Source organism: Microtus oregoni, unplaced genomic scaffold (genome assembly GCF_018167655.1).
Source record: "Microtus oregoni isolate MIOR12 unplaced genomic scaffold, Mior012 000046F_ref0000063, whole genome shotgun sequence".
NCBI classification, from domain to species: domain Eukaryota; kingdom Metazoa; phylum Chordata; class Mammalia; order Rodentia; family Cricetidae; genus Microtus; species Microtus oregoni.
Window position 1 is genome coordinate 7,732,600 of NW_024543220.1, and position 27,075 is coordinate 7,759,674.

Consider the following 27,075-nt stretch of genomic DNA (forward strand, 5'->3'; position numbering starts at 1 on the left):
TTATTTTTAATTTTTTTATTTAAAAGATTTTTTATTTTACATAGCAACGACAATTCCCCATCCCTCCTTCTTCTCCCCTCCCTATCCCCCCACCCAACCCCCCAACTACTCTTCATAGACAGTAACTCCCATGGGGAGTCAACAAAGTGTGGTACATCAAATTGAGGCAGGAACAAGCCCTTCCCCACTGTATCAAGGCTGAGCAAGGTATCCCTCCACAGGGAATAGGCTCCAAAAAACCAGTTCGTGCACTAGAGACAAATACTGGTTCAGCTGCCAGTGGGCCCACAGTCTGCCCAAGCCACAGAACTGTCACCCACATTCAGAGGTCCCAGTTCAGACTTTTGTAGGTTCCCCAGCTATCAGTTTGGAGTCACTGAGGGAAAGCAAGGAAAGAAACATCTTAATAGAGGGAGCCATTATAGGGTTAAGAAGAAATCTGGTGCTAGCAAAACTCCCAGGAATCCACAAATATGACCCCAGCTAACACTCCTCGCTAAAGTTTTGTGGATAGTATTCCATGCAAGAGAGAGAGACAGAGACAGAGAGATCAGGGAGACCAGAGAGAAATAAAGCAAGAAAAATAATGGAACCATAGTGGCGGTTGAGATTTAGTAATGGATCCATGCCAAGTACATTTCCTGCTTTGAGGAACTTTTCAAAATAGAAATTTTTAGGTTAAGACAAGACATTGTTTGGAATACTGATAAAGGTGGATGGTAGGAGGTAATAGACTAATGGCCACAAAAGTCTATTCATTTGTTGGTATTTCCATGCATCTTTATATAAAACAGAAGACTTTGAATTTTGAATAGATATCAGTGTGAGTGGTATATGAATGGAAAATGGACAAGTCTTGGGGAACTGTGACCTGACGCAGAAGCATTAACCCCAATAGCTTGGGTGGTGACAGCTTAAATATCTCTGAGTAACGAGAACTGTCAGAAAGGCTTTTGTTTAGTGAATTGGAGCAACCACCTTTACTTGACAGTATCTATTGTGGCGAGCCTGACCTGAGGCAGATTTGGAAAGCAAAATACAAAAAGACATATTCCTTGGTGGTATGTCATACTTGTAATTTTTGTTATTGTTGACTTTTGATTTTGCCATTAAAAGAATTGCCAATGTTAATTTAATAGTGAGTAATTGTATTATAAGAAGAATCAGGTCTAGTTTAAAGAAGTATAGCCTTCAAAGTCTCACAGGTTTCTATATTCAGAGAAGCCCCACAAGTGCTTTGGGACTCTGCTGGTCCCATTGTGAAATGCTTTATAATTTGAGGCTGGACAAGGAAGCCAAATGGGAGGGGGAAAGTCCAAAGAGCAGGCAAAAGAGTCAGAGACATACTGGCTTCCACTGTGGGAAGTACCAAAAAAACACCAACCTAAAAGTTAAAACATAAACCCAGAGGATGTGGTGCTGCCCCAGGCAGGCCCTGTGCTTGCCTATTCCGTCTCTGTAAACACACATGAGCTCTGCTTAGCTGATTCAGTGGTCTATGTTCTCATGGTGTCCTCTATCCCCTCTCACTCTTACAATCTTTCCTTTCTCTCTTCCATGGGTTCCCAGAGCTCCCAAAGGAGGAATCAGATAGAGCCCTCCAATTTAGACTCTTTCCAGAGTGTGTTTGACTCTGGGTCTCTGCACCTGCTCCAATCTGCTGCTGGAGATTTTCTAATGACAAATGGACAAAGCATCACTATGAATATGGAAGAGTATCATTAGGAGTCATTTTAATGATGGGGGGGGGGGGAGGCAGAGATGTTCGATTCTACCTGAGGTCTCTGGGCGCTCTAGATTTCCAGTTTCCGGCCATCGAGATAATGCAGGGCATGCTTTCCCTCTCGTGTAATGGCCTCAACTTAAAAAAAGACGTTGGCTGTCCAGTCCCACAAGTGTTGTGCCATCACTGCCCCTGCTAATGTTTCCATTCCAAAACCCCTGCTCCACCCCTACTCAGCAGAAAACAGCAAGAATGCAGACACTAACGTTCCTTGTAGCTGGAAGGATTCACAGTACGGAGTTCAAACCACCAAGCTGAGTTAACACTGGTAACGTCCACATCCACAAGCTTGAGGAGAAAGAAGATGTAAGATTTTAGCTAAAAAAAAAAAAAAAAGAAGTAAACAAAATAATTGTAAACTTGTTTACCTTTTTTGAGAATTTCATACATGTATACGATGTCTTTGATCATAGCCACCCCCTGCTTGTCCCTCCAGCTCCTCACAGAATGCCTCCTCTGTGACCCCCATCCGGATTTTATATTTGCTGTCCTGTTTTATTTTTTTTTTTAAATTGTTGCTGCTTTTTAAGCTATAGCTCTCCTCGTCAGTAAATGCAGCTCTACCACTACCAGCAGTGGTTGGACCCAAGGGCCACAACCTAAGAAAACTCTGTTCCCTCGGGCACAGACTCTTTTAAACCTATAAAGGGAGCATATCTAAATTTCTATCCCTCTATAGAACTCAAGATTCAAAGGTGCTGGTGGATCCCTGCTATCCAGAGGCTGAAGAGGAAGTTGCTCAACAAGCTCTCCTCTAGCATCTCCTAAAAAGCTCCCCTGCTTCTCCTAGCCCCTCCTTAAAAACCCTTTGCCACCTGGCTCCTCCCTACAACTTCCTGTCTGCTAGTTACTGAAGCAACTCCTGACTGCAGGTAAATTTTATTTAATCAAACACATCTTTGTAGCATTAAACAAACGTTCCAGAGCATAAACAAAAGTAACACACCTTAAAATAATACTCTACAATTTAAGGTCTCTTCTTTTTTGCTTTCTTTAAAAATCACATGAGTCAAAATATATGTGCTTCCACATTGTACAGCAGTGTGGGACCACCCACTGAAGCAAGGACACATGAGAGGCCACACTCCTAGAGAATACTATCCTTCCTAAGTAGCCATCAACTTCCAATAGCTCTTAAGTAGGTGTGGGTGCTCACGATGCCATCCAGGCATCCACACTGTGGTATATATTGGCATGGATTTATGGAGATCTTGAGCAGGTAACCACAGCTCCTGTGAGTATAAAGGCCTTGGCATGTCCAAAGCAAGCTCTTTCTCGGCAGTCTTCTTGGACAGCTGGCTCGTCAAATCCTCCCACCCTTTTTCCCCAACAAGGGACCTCACATTTTCATTTGTCTCTGAACACTGTAATCCAGACCTGGCAGGAATGTAGTCTATGTAAGCATGGAAAGAGAGGCAAGGGAATAAATCTGATTGAATTTATGATGCTTGTTTTCGAGGGAAAAATTGTAGATAGTTTAGAGCCGTTCTCCTGCACATGTGTTTTGTGACACCCCAGCTCTTTTGGGGACAGCTAAGTAAGGATAGCCTCTGAAACTGTCTTGTTTCTTGGGACAATATTAATTTCATGAAAATGATACCCAGAAGCAAATTCCAATCTCTGAGTATGATTTCTATCTTAAAAAAAGTTTTTTGTTTTGTTTTGAAATATAGTTTTCAGATATATGTATGCTTCCTGTTAGTTCTAAAACATTGAACTTTAATAAAAAGCCTATCTAAACATAGAGAATTCATTGGGAAATTTCTGTCATGCAAACTAATACATCTTTTTTTTTTTTTTTTTGCTTTTTTGTTTTGTTTTTGAGTCAGGGTTTCTCTGGAGCTTTTGGATCCTGTCCTTGAGCTAGCTCTTGTAGGCCAGGCTAGCCTCAAACTCGCAGAGACCCACATGCCTCTGCCTCCTGAGTGCTGGGATTAAAGGCGTGTGCCACCACTGCCCGGCTAAACGAATACATTTTTAGAGAGTAGATTTCATTTTTCCTGTTGCTAAAATGTTTTTTTCAATAATGGAATTGTAGCAAGACTTACTGAACTGTTATTTGACACATGCATGGTTTAAGAGCAATATGATAGCTAATACCCAAGGACCATTGATTCTAGTTATATACCAGGACTAGTCACATGGAAAGTCACGTGTCACTGTACAGCAACCATACTCTTTCATAGCAACAATGGAGATAGTTGTTGTTTGCCACAATACTAGAGTATACCATGGTCTCCAATTAGAACAGTGAGTGAATGGAACATCATTAGAAACAAATATTAAAATGTGATTCTAAGAACAACTTTGTGTATGCATATGTATGTGTGTGTGCACTCATACACACATACACAGTCCAATATTGGGGAGTGCCTGTGCACGTGTGTATACATATAGATGCCAAATTATATGTGCCTCCATATATGTGCATGAGTGTGGGACCTTCCACTGGAGCACGGACAAATAAAGGAGGTCACACCCCTAAGCTACTATATTTATTGTTTTAAAAAGTATATTTTTGTTTAGTGTGTTTGTGCAAGTGAGTGCATGTGTGTATGTTTTTCTCATGTTTGACAACAGGTACCTTTATCTGCTGGGTCACCTTGCTTACTCATGCCATGTTTTGAAGATAAAGTATCTCACAGAACATGGAGCTCACCTATAGTGCTATATGGGTGCCTAGCAAGTCTCAGAGATCTTTGTGGCTCTGTCTCCCCCAATGTTGTGGTTATAAGCATGCATTGTTGGGCCAGCTTTGTAAGTAAATGCTAGGGACCAAAATTCAAGTCTTAATGTCTACACTGTAAGCACCTTACCGCTTGAGCCTCTCTAGCTCCCATAGCCAATTTCCAAGAAGAAACATTGTCTTGAATAACACAAAATTCCTTCAATATTAAAAAAGATGTATCTGGAAGTGGAAGGTTTTTCTAAGTTACTATTATTACTATCAGCAGAAAAACTCTTTTTGGATATAATCTTGCCTGACACCCTATTTAGATTATAGGTTTTCATTGTTCCAAAGACAGAAAGTTCCTTTTATATTCTAATTTGATTTTCATATGACTCCTGCCACTCAAAAAAGGAGTCTAAAAAGAAATCATATTCTGTATTGCAGTCACTCAAATCAATGCCACATCTGTCCTTTGCTTGAAGACAACAGTGCCCTCTGCCATGTGTGTCCCAGGGCCTGAACTCAGGTCCTCACGTTTCCTAGCAGTCATCTATACGTCCTGAGACACCTTGCTAACCCATACATCATTTATTGGGATAAGGCATTTCGTGGAACCTAGACACACACACATACAATGTTTGTCCTCCAACTCTTCAAATATTTCATCAAGTTAGCACATGCGTATTTATTTACTATTTTTTACATGTACCATAACCAATATAGGTACAGATGACTTAGATCATGGCAGTGTATTTAAGCATTTACTGTTTGTAGAGATACTAGATGACATGGCCTCACATATCTCTCCAGGTCTGCTCCTTTACTTGAATTGGGTAGATGACCAGATATGTACATGTGGCTACATGTTGAAGTATGTTCCCAAGATTATGCAATGCTCACTTCTGCCAACTGTGGTTTGTGATGGTTTTCCATAAATATTACCAATGCTGGATATATCAATTTTTAAAATACCCATCTGATGCACAAAGAACCAAGAGTTTCTTAACTACTGAAAAGATGGTTAGCTGTTATGTATCAGGGTTTGTTTTGTTTTGTTTCATTTTGGTTTTTGAGACACGGTTTTTCTGTGAAGCTTTGGAGCCTGTCCTGGAACTTGCTCTGTAGATCAGGCTGGCCTTGAACCCACAAAGATTTTCGAACCTATGAGTCCTCAGTGCTGGGATTAAAGGAATATGACAGTACCACCCGTCTAGTATCAGTTTTTATAGCAGTCATTTTTATTTCTATTTTCTATTTTGTACATTTGCCTCACTGATTGTGTCTTTTTATGTACAAGCTATATCAAATATGTGCCCTGTGTGTTACTAATATGTTCTCCTAGCTTATATCTATCCTTTACTTTAATATATTATCCTTCTCCAAATATAAATTTTCACCTTAGTATCATTAGGTCTTTAACATTTTTCATTTTTGATGTTGATTTCCTTTTCCTCCATTTTCCAATATGCTATGTAACATCATAAATGCATTTTTATTTAATTGAAAAGAGATTTTTTTTCATAAATATCTTCTGATCACAGTTCCCCTACTTCTCCTATTTCCTCCTTAATTTCTATTCCCATCCATATATACCCCCTCTGTCTCTCCTTACAACAAATATCTAAAGAATAATAAGATAAAACATAAACAAACAAATTAAAATAGGACAAAACAAAGAGCCAAAGAAAATGGGCAAGGTAATGTTGCAAGGAGGGACCACTTGTTAGTTCCTGGCCGCTTAGCCCCAAAATAATCCCACAGAAACTGTATTAATTAACTCACTGCTTGGTCCATTAGCTCTAGCTTCTTATTGGCTAACTCTTACATATTAATTTAACCCATTTTTATTAATCTGTGTATCTCCAAGGCTAAAGTTCCATCTGGGGCTACATGGCTTCTATCTAACTCTCATCCTTTCTACCAGCTTTACATTTAGTCTTTCCGATCTAGCTCTGTTCCCCTATAGTTCGGCTATCGGCCCCCAGTAGTTCCTTTATTAATCAATGATATTCACAGCATACAGAGGGGAATACCACATAAAGGTGAAAATTGATTTTTAAGCTTATAAGTATTATACACCTTATAAGATTTCACTCTAATTTCATTTCCCCAATAGTGTAGATATTTATATAAAAATAAATCAATGAAAATATTTCCTTTGTGGTTAGAAATATAATCTTATGTTGCCAAAAGTAACTTGGATTTTTAATTCTAACCCACAATGTTTTTAGGAAGCATAAAATTCTAGATAAGCAACATCTGCAATCTGCACACAGGTCTTATTTGATCATATTTGGTGCTTACATTCTGTGGAGTTGTTTTCCTATTCAATAATTTTTCTTCTTCTATTTGTTACATTATTTACAAGGTGCTTACATGTATGCACAGACACATAGACGCACAAGCCGTGACACAACTCTAAAGGAAAGAAGCAAACTAGTCAAACATTTCCATCAGCTCTCAATTAAATTCCAAAACCTGTGAGCAACAGGTGTTTGCTTCTTGGATTTTTATGAATGAATTCTTAAGGGAAAAGAATCTTTTCAATCCATGATACAGTCATTAATTTCCTGTTTCTCCCTCAATTTGCTAATAACCAATTTGAAGTTCAAAGGACTCATGAATCTTCTCAAGAAATAATGATGTCAGTGATAGAGCCAGAAGCCAGACTCTCAACTGATTAAAGCTGAGCATATCAGCAACACCTTAATCTATGAATCTATGGCGACCCCCCCGCCACTGCCTCCCTCCTTTCCTCTTCCCCTTCTCTCTCATGACCTTACAGGATCATGTGATTTCAGCATCTTTTCCATGGGATAATGTGTTTGGGAGGAAAGGATTCATGAGAACAGGATCTCTCAACCTTTGAAGATGGTCAGATGTTGCCAAACGAGCTCAGGTCCGAAAGATATCTTTAGCTCATCCTTGTGTTTTTTGAGCTGCATTCTCCTAGTCATTGTTTTCTCCCCTCAAGAAACCTGCTTTACCAGCTCAGCCTGGCAACACCCTTCCCACTGGTTCTCTGGGCAAATTCCTTAGCAGGGCATTTACTTCCAACTACGTAAACAAAAATATTGAGTGGATTTTGGATTTCTTTGCTGTTAACACTTTAGTGAGTCTGTCAGAATTAGCCAGTAGTCAGAAACATACGAGATGCAAATGAGAGCCTATGTTAAGCATGGAGGAAGACTGTTATCTAAGTGGCCAGATAGTTGTGACTCAAATAATTATTAAACATTTTGGTTGAATAACCATAGAACACACTAGTTTTGAGATTGTTGGAATAATACAACCTCAATTATATGAACACATATAAGAAAGGAGATGGCTAGGACTTAACCCAACCCCTGAAATCTAACAGATAATTTGTAATTAAGACATTAGCATTGGACCAGCTGGTCACCAATCCCCTGTCTTTGCACACCACGCCTTTTTGCAGACCAGCTTTTTTGCTTACCTGCCTTTTAAAGAGTTTCTCTATTTCTCTGTTTTCTTCTTTCCTCCTTATTTGGCAGTATTTAAGAGTGGTTATTTGGGGAAAAGTTAGTTCTTTAAAGATGCCATCAAAATAGTTTCCTAGTGAGGAAGTTGTAGTTCAATATTTAATGGAAAAGTTCCAAAAACAGAGGGACCTTCCTAGAAACTCCTCCCAGTCTTTCCAGTCCTGTGTGATGTGTAGTCTGCCTACTAGAACTCATTTATAGATTTGTAGGCTTGGTCTTTACCTTGTTTGTTATGCTCCCTCATGTAACAGAAAGGAAGGCCAACTGGATATTAGCACAATACAGCAATGCCTCCTTGTCTTAATTTCTCTCTAATTTAATAAACTTTAAAATATTTATTCCTTATATATTCTTATTGTCTGACTGGCTCTTGTGTTTCCAGATGTATCTTACAGTTGTTTTCTCAGAACTTCAGAAAGAAAACTCTGAGCCTGGATTTTAACAACTGCAGATGATTAACCAAGGGCCAAATTTAGGCACATAAAAGCTTTAAACAACAAAGATCACCTTATTACCATGTGGTAAATGCAACTATTCTTTTAAGAAATAGATGCAAGTAAGTTGTATTGATGTAATGTGGCCAATGTTTTAACTAGATAGTCTTGCAGTGTATGCTTAACACTTTATAAAAAGGTTTGTTTGTATTTATTTTAAATTATCATTATTATTATTAGTTATTTTAAATGCCTGTTTGTATGAGAGAAAGAAAGAAAAGGTGTGGATTTGGGATTAAGGGAAGTCTGGGAGGATCCAGATAGAGTTGGGGGAGGAAAACCATAATCAGAATATATTGTAAGAAAAATGTCTATTAAAAATAAAACATGACATTTTAGCTTAAAATAATTATGAAATGGAAATATTAAATTAAAAAAACAAAATTCATATGTGCATATTTCACAGTCTCTTAGAATCTTTTTGTTTGTTTGTTTGTTTGTTTTGTTTTATTTTGTTTTTTGAGACAGGGTTTTTCTGTAACTTTAGAGCCTGTCGCAGAACTAGCTCTTGTAGACCAGGTTGTCCTTGAACTCACAGAGATCCACCTGCCTCTGCTTCCCGAGTGCTGGGATTAAAGATGTGCACCACCACCACCAGGCCTCTTAGAATCTTACAAAATAAAATTAAAATTAATTCAACGCATACAAGAAGACAATTCTTCTACATAGGCTTTGTGAACGGCCTACTATAGGAGCAGACAATCTGAGGACAGGGCTGGGACAAAGTTACCATACAAATGTGATGAGGAGATGCAATTCTGCCAGCATCTGCTGGAAGCCTTTCTCCTGGAAAGTCATCTGAGAACTACTTTACTTCTCTCACTGAAAACAGATCTTTCCTAAGATAATCACTAACATTCCTTTATACCCTGTGCTCAGAGAAACCCACAGGAGTGTGTCACTTGCCAGCTCTCCGGGAAGCTGCCCCCAGTGCCTCTTGACCTGATCCCATCTGGGGTTCCTGCATTTGTACAGTTGAAGTAGGGAAACTGGAAGAACAAAAATCCCTGCACTTGGATTTCACGAGTTAATTTAATCATTTACTTCCACACTTTCCAACTTGTTTGACAGCAGTGGGGATCTAACTGTGAGCCTTACACAAGCTAGCAAAGGCTTTATGGCTGAGTTTTCTCCTCAGCTAAGTACCTCACTTCTCATGGACATGGATGTGCTTACCATTGCTGTAGACAACAGGGTTGTTTTCACCCTGAGATTTCTTTCAAAAAATGGGTTCTTACTTTTCAAAGAGAAAATTCTTCAAGGAAATCAGCTATTGTGTATTACTTCAAGTGTAGCTTTTCATATGTTAAATATCCATGAGGCTATAAAAAAAACTAAGCAATTACTAGTTTCTTGCTGAGTTTCTAGTCACTTGCAGTTCTAAGGACAGTTTGATCTTCCATACACAAACTTTTGCATCAGGAGAATGTACCAGAGATCTGTGATCACAGCCTGCTTGTCCCTGATAGACATAAAGTTACTTTTGTATAAGGTATTATACACAATGTAAGTGTAGTGATCCACTTTAAATCTGCCCCCCCCCCATTCCTATGGCCTGCTTGTCTAGAATCCTCAAAGGAGTTTGATTGTCATGAGACAGTTCCTCAAAGTATAGCTTTGCTATGAAAATTTAGACATTTTAAATACAATAAGGGAGTTACTGCTTCATATAATAGTTATAGCCTACCACTGGGAAAGAAATATAAAATCTATGTTCACTATTGGACTGGGAAGAGGGCTTAATGCTAGAGAGCATTTGCTGCTTTGGTAGAAGACCCAGGTTTGGTTCCCAGCACCTACATGGCAGCTAACAACTTCAGGTAACTTCAGTTCAGGGGATCTGACACCTTCTTATGGCCTCTGTTGGCACACCATGAATGAAGCACTTACATGATAAGACCCTTGAGCACATAAGGTATTCTTTAATTTACTTTCGGCCAAATTCATCTGCTATCTATAAAAATGTCTTTCAGTCATTTAAAATTTCTTTATTTTTTAAGACTATGATCAAATACAAAGAACCAGACTGACAAGTCAGGTTCCCAAGATTCAAAAATCTTACCAAAAATCAAAGTTTACTGATGATTGGAAAGATGCCAGTAACAATAAAAGCCGGGTACAGAGACATCTGAATTTAATACACAACACCTCAAGTCCTCCTTTGTTGTACTGGGCTCTCCCAGATGTAATGTCTGAAGCCTGGAAGTGATGTATGCAGTGCACCACTTCCACAGGGGAGCTGCTTGGTGTGAAATAACTCCCTTTGGTTCCTTGGTAATTCTATAGCTGGCCTAATACTTTCTAATGGGCCATATCCCACAAACCAATTAAATTTCTCATTTGCTTGTGATAAACACCCTAGATTGACTAAGTATAGCGAGCCAGAAGGGCCCACACAGACTGATTCATTATCTTTCTGCCAGGAACTACCATCAAAAGGTCTGATTAACAAGTTTACAAGGGTTCTTTACTGGGCTCTCTCTACCTACCATGCTCTTCTCTCTCTCTCTCTCTCTCTCTCTCTCTCTCTCTCTCTTTCTCTCTCTCCCTCTCTCCCTCCCTCCCTCCCTCCCTCCCTCCCTTCTTTATCTCTCTGTTCTTCTCCATTGCTCTCATCTTCTGGTCTTTCCAAGGGAAAGATGTTGAATCAAATAAAGTTGCAAAGTCTTTCCTTCCCCATCCCTATCACATTCTGCCTTTTCAAATATGCTTGCAACACAGTCCCATGGCACACACACAAGCCATCACAATTGATGTGTGTTGCCTGACAGCTTGTGTCACCCTCTAGTCTCATCAGGTTTGGCTTCAGTAAGAAAAACACCTAAATGAACCTTCCTGTTTTGTCTCTTTCATTGTTTTTTTTCTTTAATTTTTTTTTCTTCACTTTACGTATCAACCACAGTTTCCACTTGCCTCCCCTCTTCATGATTCCCTACCTCCCCCCACCAACCAATTCCTATCCACTCCTCCAAAAGGTTAAGATCTACCATGGGGAGTCAACAAAACCTAGTACATTAAGTTGAGGCAGAACCAAGCCCTTCCCCCCTGCATCAAAGTTTGAGTAAAGCTCTAAAAAGCCAGCTCATTAACCATGGATAGCTCTGGTCCACTGCCAGGGGCCCCTCAGACAGACCAAGCTACACAACTGTCACCCACATGCAGAGGGCCTAGTTTAGTCCCATTCAGGCTCCCCAGCTCTAGATCTAGAGTCCTTGAGTTCCCATGAGCTCTGGTTAGCTGTCTCTGTGGATTTCCCTGTCATAATCTTGACATCCCCTTGCTTATAAAAAATCTCTCATCCCTCTTTTCCACTGAACTCCCAGAGCTCAGTCTGGATAACCGTGGAAAGGGAAACAGATGAGATCTCCTGGTTAAACTGGGAGTGGAAGGCAGTAAACGGGAGAGGATAGGAGATGAGAACAGAGGGAATGGGATGGTCAAGTTGGTGGAGGGACGAGTGGGAAAGCAATGAAAGATATCTTGATAGAGGGAGCCATTATAGGATTATGGAGAAATCTGGTGCTAGCTAAATTCCCAGGAATCCACAAGGATGACCCCAACTAAGACACTTAGCAATAGTGGAGAGGTAGCCTGATTGGCCTTCCCCTGTAATCAGATTGATTATTGCCCTAACTGTCATAGCAGCACCTTCATCCAGTAACTGATGGAAGCAGATGCAGAGATCCACATCCAAGCACCAGGCTGAGATCCAGTTTTTCTTTCATTTGCTTTGTTTGATCCAGAGTTTTGTAGATTGAAGCCTGGGCTTCAATCATGCCTATAGGTATTATATATTAACTACATGTTTTCAAGTTTTCACACAGACTTTGTGATTGGTCACATTTAATGTCCAAGAAATTAGAGATGATTTTCTGTTTCAAATGTCATGTTTGGATGATTGACATGGCAACTAACGTCAACATTTTCCTGCTTTTAGCCTTAATATGTTCACATACTTTCTGCCATTCATAGTACGAGAAGCTATGTTATGCAAAAACGAGGAATAATTGGATATAAACTGTTTAGACATGAGGAAAAGTAACAATTTGTGCCTGAGTTGTGGAGCACAGAATTTTGAATGAATTTAGTAAATAATTTTGGCTGATTTTCATATTCTTTCTGTTTGGGGCCAAGCCACCTAAGTGATGTCTCCTAGACCCATAGCCTATCAGAAGAAGCAAAACTGTTTCAGTTAACGTTTCTGCTGCTGTGATAAAACACCATGACCAAAAGCAACTTGAGGAGTAAAAAGTTTATTTTGCATATACTTCCATATCACAGTCTATCACCAAAAGAAGTTGAGGGCAAGAACTCAATCAAGTTAAGAAGCTAGAGATGTAAACTGAAGCAGAGACAATGGAGGAGTGTAGCTTGCTGTCTTGTTCATTCCTCCGGACTTTCTTGGCCTGCTTTCTTATACAATCAGAACCCATACTAGGCTGGTCTTACCCACACCCATCAGTAATGAAGAATATACCCTTAAAAACTTACCTACAGGCCAATGGAGCTAATGTCTCTCATGGAGTCATTGTCTCAATTAAGATCTCTCTTAAATAGTTCTTACTTGTGTAAAGTTGACAGAAACTAACCAGAACAAACACCAAGCTAACCCTGTGGTTGTCTGCATTTACATCTGTTAACAAACTTCACTGACAGAATTGCAAAGGGTAATAAGCTAAGGATCTTTACACTATGCTTTTGATGGTGGTAATTTTCTTCTGTGGTTATTCAACAAAGGTAACTAGCAAACCAAAGGAGATTGCATTATGGGTTCCAGCTGCTGGCATTATGCTATACAGCTTAGATTAATTTTCACTAGATTCCTAGAATAAAATTAATCATCTGGCAATATAGAAAATCAATAAACTTCAAGCTGCTTGGAAAACACTAACATAAGAATGTTAATGCCTTGATAGTAAAGTGATCCGAAATGATAGATAATGACAAATATCTAGTCTCCGAAAACACATATGGGGAGCTTTGTGAATTCGTGCAAAACTGACATGATTTCTCTCCTTTGCATAATTTGATCTTTAAACAGTCAGTTGAGATCAAAGATTTTCCACTCCAGGCCCTTCCTGAAACCTTTGGGGGACTGGGGATATGACTCAAAATTTAAATGTACTTGCTGCTTTTCTAGAAGACCCAAGTTCAGATCTCATCACCCATATAGGGGACCATGCCCCAGTGGGCTGGTATCTCAGTGGCTATTGGCTGAAGGAGTGGAAGGAGCTCCTGCAGCACCAGGGCAGTTCACAATCACCCTGAACTCCATCTCCAGGGGATCCACCACATCCTGTTTTCTGTTTTCTGCAGATAATTGCATGTGAAATGTGCACACGCATAAACACACAGAGATAAAATTATTTTTAAAAAGAAAATATTTTAATTAACCCATAAAGGATATGGTCATATTCACAAACCAGGGAAGTAATGGGGTCAAGTGAATTCAACATAACCAGATTTTTTTTCCAGCAGTAGAACAGATAGCACACACTGCAGGCAAGTGCATGGAAAGTGGGAAGCTATGTGGAATGCTACTAAGTATAAAACCATGTAAGTCAAAGACAGGCTCAGTCCCAGCCTGGTAGCATGCTCTCACAATAAGAACAATTAGAGTAAAGTAACATACAAGATTTACTTTTGGGGTGGATTTACTGAGTAGATGATGATTAGAGTTCCATGCCCTGTTTATTTCCCACACTACCACACTGTGCCGTCATTGTAGCCAATAGGTGTATATAAGCGAAGCTTCAAAGAACATAGATGGAAAGGAACACATCTAACTAGTAGTACAAAACAATAGCAGACAGAATGGCTTGGAATTAGACTGGACGACCATCAATGAACACCAAAGAAATGTGTGTACTCAGGAAGTTATGGAAAGCTCTGAAGATTTTTGATAGAGACGCTGACATTATAATCTTGCTGGAGAGCAGAGGTGACACTGAGCTTTGAGAGGGGTCTGCAGATCCAGCCACAGACCCACCTCGAGCTCCAGGGAAGATCTTAACTAGAGACAAGCTGAGTCCCAGAGATAGGTCTTTAAATCTTCAGCACCACAGGCAATGTTGTCCCTCAGGGAACACTGAAGTAAGAGCACTATATTGAGAAGGTGCAGACTTGCACAGAAGGTAATTTTTTTATCACATTTATCCCCAATTTCTCACCCTAACTCCTTGCAGATCCACCCTGCTGCTCCTTACCCTCTCACATTCATCTCATCCTTCTCTTTCTTCTATCCCTGCAGTTATAATTGGAAATGCGGGCTGTTTGGAAGAGGAAGTTTCAGTGTTAGGTGAAATGATCAGAGGAACACAGTGAGCTTGCCTTGTCTTTCTTCTCTTTTTGGGGACTAAGGTGGCAGTGGATACAAGAAGAGCATCCTAGTGGACATGCATTCTGGCAGCAGGCAAGCCGTGAGGCAGCCTTAAGAGGACTGAAGACAGCAACTCTCTTCTCTGGAGAGACGAAGAGCCATCAACAGTGTCAGCCACTTGGAAGGTTGGCCTAGTGCCACTCTAAAGACTTATCGCACACAGCAAGTTCCCTAGCCCGGAAAGAGGGTCAGGAAGGCATTTACTAAAAGGGCAAGTGGAGCCCTTCTGATTTCAACATTCCCTGGGGCATGGCTGTTTTGAGGCAGTCAAATGTCACAGTACTCAACACAGTGCAGCGTGGAGCCAAGTGCAGTCTGGGAGAATGTTTTCATTTGCAGGACTGTGAGAACAGGCTTCAGGACAAACCAGAGGGAATTAGCAAATTTCTGACTTCCTGAAAATCTCCTGTATAGCTCATTTCACTGACAATTCCCCAAGCCCTTAAAGTTTTGGGGCTTGGCTAGTCTTAGGAGAAAGAGTAGAAGCCGTGGGGTAGCCAGGGTGACTTCCAGTTGTACCTGGGCACTGCTCTCAGAGTTTTTGTACTTCCTTAACCTTCCCTTTTTATACCTGAGCTTCAGGAGTTGTCTCTAACATTTTCTCATGGTTTTCAATATCTGTCTCATTCAACCCCAAAGCAAGAACCCTGTCTTGCTATGGATTATTTGTGTGGGTACTTGGCACCAGATACGATACCACCATACACAATTAGGATCAACAGCTTTCATGGCACCATACACTATACCACCATATACAATGAGGATCAACAGCTTTCATGGCACCATACACTATACCACCATATACAATGAGGATCAGCAGCTTTCATGGCACCATACACTATACCACCATACACAATGAGGATCAGCAGCTTTCATGGCACCATACACTATACCACCATACACAATGAGGATCAACAGCTTTCATGGCACCATACACTATACCACCATACACAATTAGGATCAACAGCTTTCATTTGATGCCACAGTCCAACCTTCCATTGTGCAGGGTCCTCATATCGCTAGTGACCAACTGGCCCTTTTGTGTGGCCATCTTATTATTCGTGCTGAAACAGCCTCGTATTTGCATACTGTATATCTAGTTTTTCATTTCAAGTCTTATAACCAAGAATATGCCTACATACCCAGTTTTACCTTGCTTGATATTTTTCTATTCTTTTGTGGTTTCCCTTTGGCCACTGCCACTGGGATTCCCTGATTGACAGAGAGAAAGGGATGACATGTGTCTCATTTATTTTCTAGAGAAACACAGAGGGATATCAAACTCAGAAAATGGCATTGTCCCTAAATATAAGTGCAGAAATGCCTACATAAATACAAAGGGTTTAGTGAAAAAAGTGTTAGCAGATTAATAAAATATATATTGGTGCCTCTCTATATTGTGGGCTAGGCAGATGGCACAGGAGGTAATGACATCCACTGCTGGGTCTGATGACGGAGTGTGATCCCTAGGACCCGCATCATGTAATGAGAAAACTGACATCTGCAAGTTGTCTTCTGACATCATACTAGGCTACACATGCCCATCCACGTGCACTCAAAGTAAATAAAGTTAATACAAATTTCAGTGAACCACTGAGTACAGACACTGGTTAAATACAGTATGAATTCTCAAGGCTAAAGCTTCTGGGTTCCGTGGAACTAAGGTCATAGTAAGTGCATCTGAGCACCTAGACAGTGTGCTGTGTGATTATTTATTAATTTTTTAAAAGTTGAGGGTTGTCCCCTCTCTGCTCAGTCCTCAGTGAAAACCCAGAGGTTTAGATGGGGAACAAATGGTTCACAGAACCCTACAACTTGGTGACTGAAGTGAATCACAACATTAAAACACATAGAAGATATAAACAAATCATATTCTGTAGTTTGCTTGACAATTTCTTTCTAATAACTTAATAAGGCCACAGACCTGTTGGGGTTGAATTACACTGACAGTATGCCCTTCTGTACACCAGTGAGTTAAATGCTATGGTTTCAAATCAGGTAAGAATAGTTTTCTGGGGACAAGGGAGATGGCTTCATGAATAAAGTACATGCGATGCAGGCATGAGGGCCTGAGCTTAAATCCCTGCATCTCCCTTAAAAGGCAGGCATGGTATCATCGACCTGTAACCCCAGCACATGATGATGAGTGCTTGGGGGAGGTGTCTCACTGGGTAGACAGCTAGAAAATCAGTGATGTCTAGCAAGAAACTGTGTCTCAAAAACATAAGATATTGAGGTCTCTGATCTTGAATTTGGACTTGAGTTTTGTGCATGGTGATAGATATGGGTCTATTTTCATTCTACTACATGTTGATATCCAGTTACACTAGCACCATTTGTTGAATATGCTTTCTTTTTCCATTTTATATTTTTTGCTTCCTTGTCAAAAATTGGGTGTTCATAGGTGTGTGGATTGATATTTGGGTCTTCAGTTTGGTTCCATTGGTCCTCCTGTCTGTCTTTATGCCAATACCAGGCTGTTTTCAGTATTGTAGCTCTGTAGTAGAGTTTGAAGTCAGGGATTGTGATGCCTCCAGAAGTTCCTTTACTGTACAGGATTGTTTTAGCTATCCTGGGTTTTTTTTGCCCTTCCATATGAAGTTGAGTACTATTCTTTCGAGGTCTGTGAAGAATTTTGCTGGAATTTTGATGGTCATTGCATTGAATCTATAGATTTCTTTTGGTAATATTGCCATTTTTACTGTTAATTCTACCTACCCAAGAGCATGGGAGATCTTTCCATTTTCTGGTGTCCTCTTCAATTTATTTCTTCAAAGACCTCAACATAAAGCCAACCACACTGAACCTCATAGAAGAGAAAAAGGGGAGTACACTTGAATGCATTGGCACAGGAGAGACTTCCTAAATATAACCTTAGTAGCACAGACACTGAGAGAAACAATTAATATATTGGACCTCCTGAAACTGAGAAACTTCTATAAAGCAAAAAACATGGTCAACAAGACAAAACAGCAGCCTACAGAATGGGAAAAGATCTTCACCAACCCCACATCAGACAGAAGGCTGATTTCCAAAATATACAAAGAGCTCAAGAAACTGTTCATCAAAAGAACAAATTCACTTAAAAACTGTGGTACAGACCTACACAGAGAGCTCTAAAATGGCTGAAAGACATTAAGGAAATGATCAACATCCTTGTTATAAGAGATCTGCAAATCAAAATAACTGACATTCCATGTTACACTGGAAAGAATAGCCAAGAACAAAAACACTGCTGGAAAGGATGTGAGTTGGGACTCCAAACTGGTACAGCCCCTTTGGATATCAGTATGGTGATTTCTCGGAAAATTAGAAATCAACTTTCCTCAAGACCCAGCAATACCATTTTTGGGTATATATCCAAAGGATGCTCAATGGTACCACAAGGGCATATGCTCAAGTATGTTTATAGCAGCATTGTTTGTCATAGCCAGAACCTCAAAATAACTTAAATGCCCCTTGAATGAAGGATGGATAAGGAAAATGTGGTACATTTACAGAATGGAATACTACATAGCAGAAAAAATAATGACATCTTGAGATTTGCAGGCAAGTGGATGGATCTAGAAAACATCATATTGAGTGAGGTAACTCAGACCCAGAAATACAAACATCATATGTTTTCATAAGTGGCTTTCAGACATTTAGCAAAGAAAACCAGTCTACAGTTCACAATCCCAGAGAACCTAGACAACAATGAGGACCATAAGAAAGACATACATAAATCTAATCTACATGGAAAGTAGAAAAAGACAAGATCTCCGAAGTAAATTGGGAGCATGGGGACTTCAGGAGGGGGTAAAAGGGGAAGGAAGAGAAAGGGAAGGGAGCAGAGAAAAATGTATAGCTCAATAAAATCAATTAAAAATGTTTTTTTTTTTTAAAAAAATGTAAGATGAAGTGCTGGTGAGATAGCTCAGCAGGTGATGGCACTCATTTCTAAGCCTGATGTCCTCAGTTCAGTCCCCAAAACCTACATAGTAGAAAGAGCAAACCAACTCCTGAAAGTTGTCCTCTGACATCCACACACGCCTCCGGGAACCTAGGACCATCCTAGAAATATGTAATAAAGAATGAATCGGCGCTCCGCAGCCCTCCGCCGGTCGCAGTAGCCGTTCGGGTCGTCTGGTGCGTGTGTCCTCGGATCTGATTTAAACCACCACCATGTCGAGCAAAAAGGCGAAGACCAAGACCACCAAGAAGCGCCCTCAGCGCGCAACATCCAATGTGTTCGCCATGTTTGACCAGTACCAGATCCAAGAGTTCAAAGAGGCCTTCAACATGATCGACCAGAACTGGGATGGCCTCATCGACAAGGAGGACTTGCATGATATGCTGGCTTCTCTAGGCAAAAATCCCACCGACGCCTACCTGGATGCCATGATGAATGAGGCCCTGGGCCCCATCAATTTCACCATGTTCCTCACCATGTTTGGAGAGAAGTTGAATGGCACAGATCCTGAAGATTTCATCAGAAACGCCTTTGCCTGCTTTGATGAGGAAGCAACAGGCACCATCCAGGAGGATTACCTGAGGGAGCTGCTGACAACCATGGGCGATCACTTCACAGATGAGGAAGTGAATGAGCTCTACAGGGAGGCCCCCATTGACAAGAAGGGCAATTTCAACTACATGGAGTTCATGGGCATCCTCAAGCATGGAGCAAAAGACAAAGATGACTGAAGAACTCCAGTGGTAGCTCCTGTCATGTGACCCTACTTACTTCCTTCTCAGCTCCTTCCACCACCTGTAGGACCTTCTGCATGACACTTAGTTCACAGCTTTGCCTCTTTTGTAATGTATTTATTTCAGACTTTTCTGTCATTTAGCACTTGTATAATCAGACTGGAAATGGGGACAATGCTGTAAATTGTGTTGAAAATACCATGCGAATAAAAATCAACAATGTGAAAGCCCCCCCCCCCAAAAGAAATGAATCTTATGAATGACTTCACTGTGATGTCATCACTCATTTAGAGGAAAATGTGCAAATAATAAGAAATTCAGCAATTCCAATGCAACAATATTAAGTTTACTCCAAGTATAGTTAATATTCAATGATAGAATAGAATATGATTTTCCTTACTTAATAAAAATTAACATAAAATACATTTTCCATTTGAGTCTATCCTATATTTTTTCCTTGTATGAAATGGCTCTGTTCTCTCAAAAGGGATTTTCTAGTCCATGTTGTGAGGTTTTGCCATATACACTGCAGACAAGTGTGTGGATAGTCTTTCTTCTAGCTAGACAGATTACTAATGGATCATTATCTAATTTGGAGTAGCCAACCAGTCTTTCTGGGGCTTTAACTGGAGCCAGGAATGACTACTACCTGAGATATCACCCTAGGTGGACCACTTGTTCCTACTCTCAATGCCTTAACTTGAAAGAAGCCCATTTCAGGATGAAAATTTACAAGCATAGTAGAAGAGAGGAAAGAAGAAAGGAAATGGAAGAAAAGGGAAAATTGAAATCAATATTTTTGTGTAATTTGAGCTTTCAGGTTATTTTGTGTCTTTGATCAGTTACTCCTACTTCAAACTCTACTTTTGATATACCTGAACCAACAAATTTTATCTTTACTTAAGCTAATTTGCAGTAGGTCTCTGTCTCTGAGATTCATTCTGTTGCATAAAAGTCTAAGGAAAGAGAAAGGGTCATGCATTAAATACAGACTTTAAGACTGCAGAGATGGCTCAATGGTTAAGAGCACTTGTAGTTCTTAAAGGGGTCCTGAGTTCAATTTCCAGCATTCATACGGTGGTTCTTATTCATTAACGCCAGTTCCAGGGAATCTGATGGCTTCTTCTGGCTCCAATGAACACTAGACACATGGTGCATAGAAATACATGCAAGCAAAGCACTCACATATATAAAGTAAAATTAAAATTTTGAAAAGAAAGAAATGTAGAATCTGGTAGACTTAGCCCCTCCCCCTGCCCCCACCAAATTGTGTCTTGTTCTTTCTTCTATATACATTATCTGCTCTAGACAGTCAGCCAGTAAGAATTTTTTTTAATGGAGTAAAGGGTTATACATAGATATTAAATGTTTCTAATTTTTATTAATACTTTTGAGTTACTGAGAATTTAACAAAGATGTTCTACAGTAAGTCTACATTTTTATTATATGGACCATTGTGCATCAGAGTACTAATATGTTTTATTAGTAAATCAAAATATTCTGTTGTATGCCCTCCTTTTCTTCCTATAGAATTGTTGGAATTCAACTCAATTAATTACATTTTCCCACCTCTATTCTAAATATTTACTACCAGTCATTTTCCAGAATTTATTTTTAAACAAATACTTTTTCTATGCAAATTATTTTATCCACATAAAATAAGCAAGATTTACTTATACATTGTTTACATTTGTGGAATGCAATATATAGGCAGAATGCTGAGCAAATAAAAATAATGAATTACGAACAATTCTCAGTTGACAACAGAATAATTAGAAAGAAGTTACTATAATATATATAACTTTCTCAAGAAAAAAATTGAAATAAGTAAAACATGCCACAAATATAAGTTGGCTAGTCCTCTTTTTCTTCTGGGTTTTATCTTCAGATGTGTAATCATTTGTGAAAATATTGGCATTCAAGGAAAAAGCATCCTTTTATTTAGAATTAATAATTACTACTATAATTAATTTCTATTCCTAGGGGTGTTTCATGTTTTCTGTGCATCATAGCTTGAAGTCCCCCAGAGGCCCAGGCATTGGAAGTCTGAGAGCCTGAGACCTATTGGGAAGTGGTAGACTCTTTAAGAATTATGGCCAGTAGAAATATGTTAGGGAATTGGGGGCATCCTAGTGCAGGAAACGCTGCTTTGCTTTACCTTCTCTCTGGTTTGGTTTTTGTCATAAGGTAAGCACTCCTTTGCCACAGGCTGCTACTGATACTTGTGACTTCAGAGAGAAATTAAGCCACCTCACAATGAGTTTAAGCTTCATATATCATGAACACAAACAAACCCTTCCTGCTTTGTACGTTGTCTATCTTAGGCTTTGCCACAATGCCAGTGATGTAAAACATTATATTTTAACCAATTTGTTTAATCCAACATCCGGTAAAATAGATGGAAGAGATCAGAGTCTGCAGAAGATAAGAGATTACTTATCCCATGGTGTTCTTTCTGTCCAGACACATGAAGTACAAGCATGTAAAAGATGAAATATCTTTATAAAAGAGACAATTGAGGTGCTTTTCAGTGAAATACAGTTTTTTTTTTTTTAAGGAAAATTAATCCACGAGTTGACTTGTATCATTATTTAGAAACATTTTCAAGGTAGGGGAGAGGAAGGGAGGAAGAGACAGAGAATGAGAGAGACAGAAAAAGGGGAGGCTGTCCCAGGATTCTGTGCATTCAGCCGCAATGACAATCAACCCATCAGAAGAATGGGGTGTCACAAGCCGGTCTGTCCTACCAGGCCAGAGGAGAATCTCAACTACCCTGGTGGGAAAACAGAGCTTTTCCTATTGATTTTCTCCCCCAAATCATGGTAGAGCTGGCAGGAGCAGAGAGAGTATGTTATGCTAACTTGTCACACTGAACTCAAAGAAAATGTGTGAGAAGGAATAGAGAACAGACCCTCAAATGGAAAACAGCAGGTGAGGTTGAACAGGCTTTGTTAAAATGTGCCATTTGGAGACAGACTTTTTAAAAACCAATAACCTACTCAGACTCAACATGTGAAACTCCGTAAACACTATTTTTGTGCTAGGCATAGAATTGGACTTAATGTCTGTGTACTGTTGACTGAATGACAAGGTAAATGGGAAAATAGAAAAATGTACCCTATTTTCTGTGATTTTTCTTCCCATTGTTTTTGAAATGGCATTTCTTTAATGATGATTAATTTGAGGCCATTGTCGAAATGGCCCAAACAATCTGTTGGTGATTTGATCTGCAGAAGGCCTGGATGTCATGGAAAGTCACTGAGACTCCAGGAAACTTACCTTTTGTGACATTTCACGCTTTGAAGGTTTGATTGCTGCAATAAACCAGGGGCTGTGCGTTATTATAATTATTTTTCTCTTGTAAGTGCAGGTACTCAAAATTAGCAAATGATGTTTTGACAAATGATAATAAGGTCTCCACTAGAAAAAGAATGTGTAGCATTTGCTTTCAAATTATTTTTTATTTTCTTTTTTCTTCATGTTTATGAGGAGAAACAAAGATTCTCATTGTTTTCAAAATTAAGATGCAGTTATTCACAAGGGGAAAATAACACTTAATCTTTCCCAAACTTTTTAAATGATTATTCACAAAAGTGAAATTTTGTTAGCAAAAGTTTAATTAGTATGTGTTATAAAAATTATTTTCAATATGATTCTGTGAATATACTTCATCATAATCTTGTTAATTGGCAAATCACATAATATGATCAAATAATTTTAACAGAACAAAGTCATATAAGTATTCTAACTTGTTTTTCAAGTGTTCTCCCAAAGGTTATATTTAAAGGATTCTTCTTTCTTCTGGACAACAGATACTATGTTCATTGTGAGTAGAAAGAAGGTCTTAGAATTATCTTTTTTTTTTTTTTTTTTTTTTTTTTTTGAGACAGGGTTTCTCTGTGGCTTTGGAGCCTGTCCTGGAACTCGCTCTGTAGACCAGGCTGGTCTCGAACTCACAGAGATCCGCCTGCCTCTGCCTCCCGAGTGCTGGGATTAAAGGCGTGCGCCACCATCGCCCGGCCCTTAGAATTATCTTAAACCTGAACACCAAGACAATGTCTGGAATGATAATGTACATATTAGTGTTGACTTGAGACTTACCCTAAAAGAAATTTGTAAAGAAATAAAACAAATACAGTGAAATCCAAACCGGCCTTAGCACAGATTCAAACACAGTTTGGGAGGAGGTCTGGTGATTAATCACAGCCTACCCTCTACTTAGGTAAAATGAATCAGGTGACTGTGGTGACTTTGACCTGGAAAAAAGGCATGGTGTGTCAGAATATGACAATCTCTAGATGGGGCATTATTATTGCCATCTTAAGTATCATATCCAGGAATGGAATACTAGGCTAGCTGGGCTTGCCTTTCATCAGCTTCCATCCACAGACACAAAGGCTTCTCTCCGGTGGCCTGGGTTAGAAAAGGGTTTTAAGTTTAGCTGTAGGAAACCAGCAAGAATCAATCCTGCAGGCAGTATGTTTATGTAGAAATGACTGGCCCAGAACAAGCAAAAAGGACGAAGGGAAGATCCATTTTCTAGAGCTTGAAACATTAAAAGTAGCTAGTTGGCAAAAAAAAAAAAAAAAAAAAAACCAACAACAAAAAAAAACTATCATTAAGCCTATGGGCAGAAGGAAGCATGGCAGTATTAGAGCTGAGACTTAGGGGCAAGGTCGCCCATGCTCCCTGTGCAACCTACCTGTAACCGGGGCGGGCTCCAGCCTTGGATTAAGTGAGTAGGAAATGTAGGACATATACCACCTCAGTTCCATAGGAGACAAAGGAAGGACAGGTACGTATGACTTCACATTTCAAACCCAAGTTAGACCAAGATATTAGAACCCTCCCATGATTTCCAAATAGACCAGACTTGTACCCCTTTCCTTTCACATAACTGTCTCTAGTACCTGGAATGTGGCAACGCTGTGTTTTGTCCTCAATAGATGTCTTTGAGATTGGTCTAATGTTGACTGTTCTGTGAGATAATCTGTGAGAATGCCCCTGTGAATGCTGATCCTGCAGTCCCTCAACAGAGTGCCTGTGTAGGAGAACTGCAGGATTCTGTAACAGAGTTGTTCACTTTTAATCTGCTTGGTCTTTGCCTCATTTCTGGTGATTTAAAAGTAAGAGAGAAGAAACAGTTTTCAATGATCTGGAATTCTAAGAAATAAGAAGTTTAGAAACCTAAACTATAATTTAGCTTTATTTATCTCTGATTATTAAAGAGCATTATGACGTTAGAAATAAAGCACTCTGTTTAGGGATGACAGCTGAGCTTCCAAATAAAATAAAGCTCCCAGAGCTCTGAGACCTTGGGTTCCTCTGAGAGCTCCTTGTTTTGTAAGAGGAAATACTTTTAGTCATTAACACATCAGACTCATGAATGGGACCTGGTGTGAACATTGGAGGCCTTGGAAAGGAAGGAATAGACAAAGATGGAACCATCAGAACTGCGGATGGAAACAGCAGCCACACAGGAGAAACCAAGCAAAAAAATGTTAGAATAGGAAGTATGCTGTTAGTTCCAGAAGCAATAACTGAAAAAAAAGTGATTGAGATAATACCTTGGGTTTGGTTGTAGATATAAAAATGCAGGAAGCAGAAAAATAAAGAGAACGTGTGTGAAAACCTATTCATTAAGGTAGTAGTTCTCAATCTGGGTCATCTGACCCCCAAGCAGCCCTTTATAGGGGTCTCCTAAGACCATTGGAAAACACAGATATTTACATTACAATTTATAACAGCAGCAAAATTACAGTTATGAAGTAGCCCAAAAATAATTTTATGATGGTGGTGGAGCGGAGAAGCATCACAACATAAGAAACTGTATTAAAAGGTCACATCATTATGAAGGTTGAGAACCACTGTATTAAGGGAAAAAGACTTTGTTCAGTGGTAGTCCTTGCCTAACACACACACAAACACACACACACACACACACGCATGCACATGCACACACACACTCACACATGCACCCTTAGATTCCAATCCTAGCACAAGAAAAAAAAAGACTAATGCATTTTGTGCAACCATTTTTTAAGGGAGTAAGACATGGTTATAATGTCTAACTTAGAAAATCATTATCACCCCTTTCAAATTATTTGTAAAGATTTGAATGTGAGAGAAAAATCTTGACAGATAGAAAATTTATTTGTGATATCCAAAGAAGTCTTTTAGTAGGTTTGTGCTTGCCCTATGTGCTCATTGGCATTGTAAGATTAGCATCTTACAATGGTTACAGTGGAGACAAGGTGTTTTTCATTCTGGTCTTCACTGAATATTATGGTAATAACTTCCTTATGGTAGTAACTGTTCTATGAAAATGCATATTTTGATACAAATGAAAAGCTTTTTCATATAAATAGATGCCCAATATATTTAACTATTCCTCTATTCGGGAATATTTCAAAAAATTTTCACTTCCATTTCAAGAAATAAATTGCTTATATTCATATAAATAGATCTTTGAATTATTCCCTTAGAATACATTCTTTGTATTATATGTATATTGTGGAAATTTTTGGAAATACAAAGAATTATAAAGCAAAACTACACAGGGTAAGAGATACAGATGATACATCTACTAGTCTTGTGTGAGGCCTATGACTCGGTTTAAGTATCAAGCATGTGTCCAGTTATACAGAAAATAATTCCATCCAACAAACATTTCTGGGCATGTGGATGGTCCACAGACATGTGTATATGTTCATGTACATGTGTGCACATAGAAACAAGAGGTCAACTTCAGGTGTAACTATCGATAGTAGATTTCTGAGTCAGGGTCTCTCGGTTGACCTGGAGTTCACCAGCTAGACTAGAATGGCTAGCTGGAAAACCCTAGACATCCTCATGTGTCTTTATTCCAGAAGTCGGGATTCCAAGTTTATAAGACCACCTGCAGTCTTTTTCCTTAGGTTCTAGATATCAAACTAAGGTCCTCATGCAGATGTGGCCAGCACTTTACCAACTGAACCACTTCTCAAGTATGATGGAGGAAGGTCATTGGTTAAATAAAAAGAAACTGCTTGGCTCTCATTGGTTAGAGATAGGTGGGAGGAGTAAACAGAACAGAACACTGGGAGGAAGAGGAAGTGAGCTCCCCTCGGGGGCAGACGCCTCAGAGAGGGACGCCATGCTCTGCTCTCCTGGGCAGACGCACGCGATGAAGCAAGTCGCCAGGTTAGACATGCTGAACCTTTCCCGGTAAGACCGGTGCTCACAGATTATTAGAGATGGGTTGATCGGGATGTGAGAATCAGCCTGTAAGGGCTGGAGCTAAAGGGCCAAGCAGTGTTTAAATGAATACAGTTTGTGTGTTGTTATTTCTGGTGTAAAGCTAGCTGTGCAGGAGCCGGGCGGGACGAAAAGCAGGCCCGCCGCCCATATTACTACACAAGTACATCTTCATTTTAATAATATTTTGCAGTTCTTCTAAAATCCTTTTTTCTTTTGCCCATCTCTACCCCTCTTTCTCTCATTTCTGCTGTATCCTGGGTTCTTGCTTCCATGTCATGTAGGCATGTTATAATATCCACTGGTTCCGTCCATATGTTTGA

General features: G+C 39.5%; 2 protein-coding genes across 4 annotated transcripts in view; both read left to right on the forward strand.

Moving 5' to 3' along the window:
- Positions 1 to 27,075, forward strand: part of Cntnap2 (contactin associated protein 2) — a 2,078,180-nt gene that overhangs the window by 1,414,021 nt on the left and 637,084 nt on the right. The window lies entirely within an intron of this gene.
- On the forward strand, positions 18,941 to 19,513 carry LOC121435605 (myosin regulatory light chain 12B-like). Of its 2 annotated transcripts, XM_041635061.1 has the most exons (2): positions 18,950 to 19,178; positions 19,341 to 19,513. In XM_041635061.1, exons 1-2 carry the CDS (start codon positions 18,995 to 18,997, stop codon positions 19,511 to 19,513), a joined length of 357 nt encoding a protein of 118 aa, XP_041490995.1. In that variant the 5' UTR covers positions 18,950 to 18,994. The 2 variants fall into 2 exon arrangements, with proteins under 2 accessions (XP_041490994.1, XP_041490995.1); XM_041635060.1 differs by having other exon boundaries at positions 18,941 to 19,513.